The sequence below is a fragment of the Juglans regia genome, chromosome 10 (genome assembly GCF_001411555.2).
Source record: "Juglans regia cultivar Chandler chromosome 10, Walnut 2.0, whole genome shotgun sequence".
NCBI classification, from domain to species: domain Eukaryota; kingdom Viridiplantae; phylum Streptophyta; class Magnoliopsida; order Fagales; family Juglandaceae; genus Juglans; species Juglans regia.
Window position 1 is genome coordinate 1,976,719 of NC_049910.1, and position 9,041 is coordinate 1,985,759.

The 9,041-nt window shown below is 32.1% G+C and overlaps 1 protein-coding gene across 1 annotated transcript; it reads right to left on the reverse strand.

Annotated features, from left to right (window-relative positions):
* Positions 1-682: 682 nt before the first annotated feature.
* On the reverse strand, positions 683-4,839 carry LOC108997160. The gene is made up of 6 exons (XM_018973315.2): positions 4,661-4,839; positions 3,275-3,564; positions 2,985-3,091; positions 2,735-2,867; positions 2,412-2,606; positions 683-1,170 (listed from the first exon to the last, which is right to left on the reverse strand). The coding sequence occupies exons 2-6, from the start codon at positions 3,545-3,547 to the stop codon at positions 886-888; spliced, it is 993 nt and encodes a 330-aa protein (XP_018828860.1). The 5' UTR covers positions 3,548-3,564; positions 4,661-4,839; the 3' UTR covers positions 683-885.
* Positions 4,840-9,041: the final 4,202 nt, after the last annotated feature.

Here is a 9,041-nt window from a genome sequence, read left to right on the forward strand (position 1 = left end):
TCCGCCACTTCCGGCGACACCCCAAATAGACCGATGACCAGGGTCCAGGCCCACCACATTCTATTATGATAGTTGTGGATCATTCAGAGTTAGTTACCTATAGACTGGTGTGCAGTCTTATATTAGTTTACCGGCCACATAAGTTTCCGGAGATATGCCATGCATTCAATATGCATGCAGCTCAAAGCTCCCTCTCATGATTTTTTTTTTTTTTTTTATGATTTAATTAGGCTTGCTTCAATAATAAATAAATAAATAAATAAAACCATAAGGCCCATCCTTCTGTCATAGATAAAATGTTGTAGCCGTGGAGGTTGGAGCATTCTGTCATTAGTTGTGATGTCATTAAGGTTAAAGAGCCACATAAAGCAACGAAGTTCTCTCGGAATAATCTGCTTTCTCTGGTCAAACTTTACTTTCATTAAAGGAAAAGATGTACACCTTAATTAAGTACACAGCAAGCCTGTGAAAGGAACCCTAATTAAAGGATCTGAATTTCAAAAGATCCACCAAATATGTTCAAAGAAAAAAAAAAGTAATCTCAGAAATCAGTTCAAACTTCAAAAAATAAAAATGGAAGCTTTTACAATAGGCTCACAAAATGGAATAATATCTAGAATGGTCCTTTTTGAAAATGTAAAAATTTCTAATGTGACCTCTATGACAGTAAAGAATTCATCAATTATCATAAAGAATTCCTGCTCAACTACAAGCTTCAATCGCAATTCCAAACATTTCAAGGTTTCGCATCATTTACAGAAGAGGACAGTAAAGCAAATCAAAGCAACAAAAAATGGAATTGTAGACTAGGCTTGCTACAGCCCATATGTGTAGGTAAATGAGGACAGTACTCACTAGAGTTCATGTGTTCTATATAAAATCGTGTCAGGAACCCAAAACAAGACCCTCCCGACCAATATTGGTTACACGAAGGACTGCTTGTGCACTTAAAGGAGAGAGTTTTGACTGACAAAAGTTCTCCCAAGAGCCCTTATCTGGATCCTCTGATACAGCCGTTTCTGTGAGGTCGTGAAATTTCTCATAGACAGTTTGCAGCTCCAGGAGAAGGGTTCGAGCAGCCTCCCTTGACTCTGGAAGTTGGTCGCTGAGCTGGGATGCAGCCGTTTGGATCAATTTGTCAATACCATATGCTTTTATGCCTTCAACACCCTGTTGACATAAACAAGACAAACAAATCAGGGGAGTATAAATACAGACAAACTTAGCATCCTGTGACAATAACATAAACAATTTCAATTAATGGTTATAATGCACTCTAATCATCTGAAAGTTCAGAAGACATTCATAATTAGAAATAACAACACTACCTCAAACTCAATGTAAGAAACCTTTCCTGTCCAAGCAAAACCAAGGCCAGAGGCCCCAGGCAGTCGAAGTACTAATAACTAGTGCTAGATATATTGTAGCCAATAGTATTTTCCACTATTTTGGTCCCTTCTTTTTATGAGTTGTTTCATGTTAGGCCCCACATATATTTACAAAATAAATAAAATAGAGTCATTTAACCGTTAGAGGTGATTGCAGCTATGCATGTTCATGGATACCCGCAGGAGAAGAAGTCACAAGGATCTAATTACAATGGGCATACACAATTAACATTCCAAAGGAACCCTGAGACCTGTTTTTCATAGGCCCGTGAAAAGTTTAGAGTAAACATAGCAAAAAGGTGGCAGAACAAGTAGTATACCCAACACAAACTAGCATATACAGTAAGTAATACATATGAAAAAGTGGTGCTTAGCAACACCCGCGATGCTGGGTATACACAATAAGGTTATAATATCAAAAGCATAGCAGGAAACAAGCAGCAGCCAGCACAAACTAAACAGAGAATCTATATATCAACATGGACCTTAAACTAAGGGAATGCAATCGAGAGAAGGACATCATTTTCCATGTGGTTTAGTGCAAGACCACATTCTACCACCTTTGGGACGCATGTGGATGCACAATCTAGAGGATCTTCACAGGATATACACGATAATTTGCCATTGCTGAAATCACAACATAACTATTTGCATAAACTACACTAAAAAAAGAAAAAAATCATCTAAAGTTCAATCGGACATCAGAAAAACGAAATGAGCAAGATGAGAGGTGTTAACCACACTGGCAAATACAAGTATTTCACGTTGTTTCTACCCCTCAAAAGATTGTCATCAGAAAAATAAAAGAGATGTTATGAAAACGGATTCCTTTCCAAACCCATTTAGATTTTTTTTTCTTCTTTCAGATTTCCCAAGAACCAGAGAAATATCATAAACGAGATGAACGAGAGTAAATAATTATGTAAACAAGAAATCTAAAATGGGAAAGTACTGCAAGAAAGCATACAATAAATGTTACTTTACAAAAATAAGCAAATAACATATCTATTGTCTTTTTCTTACCAGTTGTGGAACACTTCGACAAAAGCACATCGATGCCTTTGCTCGAATTCGAGGATTCCTGTTCTTAAGATACGGTTGCAATTTTGGTAATAATAGAACAGGTGAAACCCATTTAGTCATTCCTACTAAAGCTCTTTCAGCTGCTTCACATACAAATCTTTTGTCTTGTGAAGACTTGAGAAGAAGCTGTGTAAGCTGAACCCATCACATTTGATCACATTCAGGAAAAAAAGGGTGTAAGAACGAATTTGCATGCAAATGATTGGAGCATTTCGCCAAAAAGCAATCAGGCATGGCAATAGCATATAAGAAACATAAGTTACCAGAGGGTCCAATGAATCGATTAGGGTATCATTGTATGCGCTGAAAATGTCAGCAGATGTCATAATTGCAGTTTTGCAAACAGCACTTCTCGGATTCTTCAAGGACTTCACCACCAGTAAAATCACATCTCCCCTATTCACCAGTATAATGATGGACGTGAATAAAAATAACTATAAAAGCATTAATTATCCACATTTATCAATTAGACAAGCCAAAGGTCATTCGGATCATCCAGGATTTGAAACTTACAGCATATCAAGAATTGTTTCCTTGTGAAATATTGATAAACGGCGTACATTGTTGAGTGCTTCACACACCAGAACCCAATCTTTAGAGTCAAGTGAAGCTAAGAGTGTCTGAAATGTTAAAAATAAAAATAAAAAAATATATTAAGTGCACACCATAAAAAGAGTTGATCTCCAAATATTAGAATGTCCATCCATGATCATTCAGGATGAGAAGTTCAAACAAAACAGCATGTAAAGAAAATATAAGCACCCCCCACCCTGACCCAGTGAAACAAGAAACAGGAATAATACCTTAAGACTCGCATCAACGTCTTCTAGATCATTCAAGTTCTCAGATTCAATGTATTCCACTTCTGAACTTCCGGTTTCTGCTGTAGTATTAGCAATTTCATTACCATTAGTCTGAGGTGAAACCAAGGAGGCAGAGTTTTTCTTTTGGCATTCTTCAACATTTTCATCAGCATTCCCAACGAACTGCTTGGTTAAACTCACTTTACTGGAGCTTTCATTCTTCTTCTCGGATCCAGGTATTGTATTGAGATCTCGAAGAGCTTTCCCTGACATTACTTCAGCCTAGGATTCTGGAACAAAAAGTAAAGGCTTTCATCAAAAGCAATCCTAAGACAATGACACAACAATATAATTTGTCAATATGCTCATAATCAAAAATAAAAAGGAAGTATGAGAGACATTAATACAATCGAAAACTGAATTTGAACTACTATAAACAGATTCTTATGTCCACGCTCATTTCATACTGTTAAAGATAAACCCATTTTACTGAGATGTTGAAACACTGCCCTGGCATCATTTCTAACAATCACAGAGCATAAATAACAATTTAAAAGCTTTAATAATAGTGATGCCTTCTAAAGGTCTAAAATAATAATACACATCAACATGGTCTTGGATCCACTTCGCAACTCAGCTTGATCAGGATATAAATTTAAGAGTCAAACACTGATATAATTAGCACTAAAGTATTTTTAAATTCCACCATATTATCTTACAGAGCATACTGAGAGGCAATCTTCTCTAGCATAACTATAGGATAGCAAATAAGCAATCAATTAATCCAACAGCACCTTGCTAAACAAAGTTTATCTTCCATTATTCAAAACCCTCTAGAGAAGCACACTTCCTAACATAATGAAGACCTAAGAATTACACTAGGTGCCCATAAGCATAACGTTTGATCTGAAGACTCCAACGATGAATAATCCGAAAATGAAATAACTACACATAAAAATGAAAGAAAGACAACGGCCAACGTCGCCGAGAATGAATAAACTACAATATGAAAATACGAGTGTGAAATCAAAAAGTCAGGACTCAAGAAACCAAACCCAAAAACTGTAATGCATATTATCTTCCTTGCAAAATTCACTTGCAAACAAACCCCTAATCCCCGAGAGAGAGAGAGAGCAAAATTAGAAGGAAACAGAGAGCGAAATAAAAGCTCACCAAAGAAGGAAAGCTAACGAAGATCTAGCGATGCAATGAGCAAATAAAAACAACAAAAAAGTAAGATGAAAAAACGAATAGAGACTGTGAAACTGAAAAAACAGCAAAGGTCTCGCCCTAAACCGTACCGGGATCGCAAAATGAAGTTCGAAAAACGAAAACACATACATATACAAGTATATTGAAACGCATGGATAGTTCGAAAGAGAGTACCAAAGGATGATCGGCCGGACAGGGAGGAAAATGCGTCAATCCTCAGTCCAATCTCTGAGAAATTGGGCGGACTTAAAAGAGGGAGTTAATACCGGAGAGAGCAGTGAGTCAAATGCGGGTGGAAAGACCGTGACCCGACCTGAGCCGGCAGGGTCGGTGCATGTGACTGCGATCAGCCTTGCGATTGTAATTTAAAAATGAATAAATATGTTAGCATTTTGGCTTCCGAAATGCCCGGAGCTTCCTCCCTAAATTATCCGTAATGCCACTATTTTATCATTGTCCTTAATTAATTCAGATTTTTTCTTAAAAAGAAATCAGATTTCGAAACCGACGAGGCAAACTCAAAAGAAAACGTCACTTTTCGAAGATAAATTATATTGTTATTCTACCTCGTACATTTTTTTAAAAATAAAAAATATAAGATTTACATTAAAAAAATTAATTTTTTAATAATAAATCTTATTATTTTAAAATATATATATATAATATTTACATAATTCATAATTGTATAATTAACACATATTTAATACATTGTGCACATAACGCATGATGATTATACCACCGCCTTCTATTCATCCACCACCCCACATTTTTCTTTATTGCTTATTATAAGGGAAAGTTTAGATAGTAAGTTAGGATAATATAAGTTAAATGAAAGTTTGTTAGAATATTATTTTTTAATATTATTATTATTTTTAAATTTAAAAATTTTTATTTTTATATTATATTTTATATGAAAATTTAAGAAAATTATAATAATTAAATAAGATGAGATGAGATTAACTTTCAATCCAAACGGGACCTTGCCAATAAAGCCAAAAATATGGCTAGTTTTTTTATTAAATTAGCTGCATTGGACTAGTTAAAGTCCTTCAAGTAAGATTATGAGAGCACTAGTATCGGTCTCATAAAAAAGGAATTTTCTTCAAAATTTGACGATTTGAGAGTTAAAATATTGGTATTGGATTCGGTATACTATCAAAGCTCAAGCTTTGAGTTACAGTACCTTCATATTTATCTCTATATTTGAAGATCTACTATTCATTCTCTATTTCTACTATTTTATTATAAAATATATTTATTACATTTTCTATAATTTGTGTAATATAATTATTTCATCTTTTCTTTTTAATATCTTTTTTATTAACACTACTGCATGGTGGTTTTATTTTCTAGCCATATTAATGTATATATAGTTAGTGTAATTATAAAATATAAAAAAAAAATTAAAAATATTATTATTAAAAAATAATATTATATATTATTTTGATGAATCTAATGACTAATCTAATGTGGGTTATGGATAAGGAAGTTTTGAATTTTTAAAAAATATGTATTTTTCATCAAATTTTAAAAATAAATTTAATGAAATCAATGCTAATACTATGAGCTATAGTAAATCTAAACATTTCTCCATCTTTGATTAGATATTGTTTATAGTCAAAACACATATTTTATTATAAAATATTGCTATATTCAATTATGAAAAAGACAATAACAGCCTGGCAACTTTGACAGGGTCGGTAAATAATTGACCGAAAAACTTTCCATTTTTGATCATTTGAGCCAGACTTCCAAAAAATAAATAGTACTGCTACGAATTCCGATTTCAGATCCAAAAAATATTAATTTTTTTTATATATATTTTTTAATCATCATAAATATTGAAAAAAAAATTATAATATTATTAAAAGAATAATACTACATACAGTCGTGGAATGCGCAAACGCCATGCAGTCGCTTAGAAAAAGAGTGAGGTCCACTATTAAAAAATTAATTTCTTTTCATGTGGGTCCTTTATTTATTTACTTTTTTCAAAGTGACTGCACGGTGACTGCACGCTCACGACTGCAAGTACCATTTATCTTTTCAAAATACAAAGATAGAAAATGATCGGATTATTAATGACAAAAAAAATGTTCTGATTAGACATCATCAACGAAATTTGGAACTCCCATGATTTCCTTTTACGATTAACCACAAATTTACAATATCTATACAAAAGGTAAATTATACACTGATACGTCACTGCGTTATTTTTTATTTATTTATTAATTAACAATTATTTTAGTTTGAGATTGGCATTTTATATATATATATATATATGCTAGACATTTTTTTTAGCATTTTTTATTAATGTTTATTGTGTTATTTCTAACTTTAGAATGAGAACACCTTAAATATTATGCATGCATATAGAAATTATACAAAGATATTTATATAGATTCAACTTTTATGTATAGAAACTTATAAATAAAGTTATAAGATATAAAATTAATAATTTAATTTGTATTATATAAAATAGTAACATATGGTTTATTACAAATATAATATTTGTCACTTAACTTTAATAAGTTCATATGTATGGTCTATTTAATTATCTTAAATGATATAATATTAGACTAATAAATTAACTCAATACCAATATGAATTTTAGAAAAATTATAAGAATTTTGGGAAATGAACTTTTTATTTAAAATATAATAAATTAATCAAGCAACTTGAAATATAATAAATTGATTACGAACATAAATATAATAATTCGGTAATATGTTTGGGCCTAATTCATAGACCTGTCAAACAACAATCTAACAGGAGACATTAATCCCGTTAATGGTCCTTTTCAGTATTTACTCCTATCAGGTTAATTGCATTTCATTTTTCTATTTTCTTTGGTAGCATTCTTGATTACTGATCCAAATTCTTTGGTGACTTTTGTTGTTCCATTTTGCAGTTAATTTGCAAATAATCAACTCAATTTGTCTTCAATTCATCCACCTTCAATTTGTCAGTTGAAAATGCAGCCAACGTAAGAGGATAATAGGGAGAAAATGCCTCAAGAAGGAACAAGCCATTGAGGAGAAAAACCACGGTTCAGTAGGCAAATAAACTCAAAACCCAAATCTACAGAATTTTTTTGAGATAACTACGTACACGGAAGAAGCCGTTGTCATAACCACATAAAATTTCAAACCCAGATCTACGCAACTACATATAGTGCAGAAGTCGCCGTAGTCATCACAGTTTGAAGTTGTTGCCATCGAGTGACCAAGTATGGGTTGCCGTCGAGTGATGGGTTGCAATGGTTTGAATCTCCTCGCCGTTGAGTTAAATGACCAGTAACCAATGTTTTAAATTGGGATTTGTTAGGTATAAGCAGTTTGACGCATCAAATCGTGTATCAACACTCACATAGTTTTTTTTATTACAAAAATAAATAAAAGAAAAAAAATTTTAAGAGAAGAATAAGGTCATCTATCTCACGAAAATCATTTTCGTCTTCAATTCACATTGTTTCGTTAAATGAATACCTTATATTTAATATTAGTGCTCGGTTTTGTGCCCGAAATCGCTTGTAAGAATACTTTTCCTTTTAAATTTCGTACCGTACCGGGATAGTGACCGGTATAGGAAAGGTATGTGTTTCGTATTGGGTCAAATACCAGCCGTAGCGGTGCGTTTCGGTCAATACCGGCTGTAATTGTGTTTTTTCTTTTTTGTAATTAATGTAAAATTTTTGACTTTTTCATAATTTTCACTCAAATTCTCACATTTGAATATTATTTTCTTAACTTTTTTTAATATCATTTTCTTGATGACTGAAAATCAAATCCTTACTTTCCTTTTCGTGATGAAGATGAGTAATTTTTTTTTAAAAATAATTGGATTGATAACTTAAAAGTATTATTGAATTTTATAAATATGTGTTTTAACTTTTCAATAATTGCATTGATATTATTTTAAAATATAATTTATACATATATAATTAATTTATAGACTATCTTAAAACGGTACCAGTATTAAAATATTCCATTACAGTGCCTTAATCAAAACGGCCACTGAAATAGTATTTAAAACTTTGCCAATAATACCGTCGGTTTGAAGAAATCGTCGTAGAGTGAGGAAACTCATCAGTTTTAGAAGGCCAATTCATAGATTGAATAATGATAATTTTTTAGAAGGTCCTTTTTGGTTATTTCGTATTGCCAAGGTGGAGGCAGGGCCGGCTCAAGGAATAGGCAACTAAGGCCACCGCCTAAAGCCCCCCCATCTTGAGTAGGCAGCCAATAGAAAAAAATATATATTATGATCCAAAAAAATAAACTACAAAAAAAATATTGGCTAGCATAAAAGATGAATTTTTTTTTTTAAATCAATCTTAAATGGTAAAATTTGGTCAAAAAAACCAATAAATATATAAGTTTTATTAAAAAAAATCTTACTCAAAATGTACAAAATTTTCGAACAATAGTGAAATTGGAATATAAGTAACAAAATGATGATATATTACTTTTTAATATTTTATAAAATATGATGTTTATTTTCATATCGATGACCTTATTTGTTTTCATAATGAAGTACTAAAAGAAGTATATAT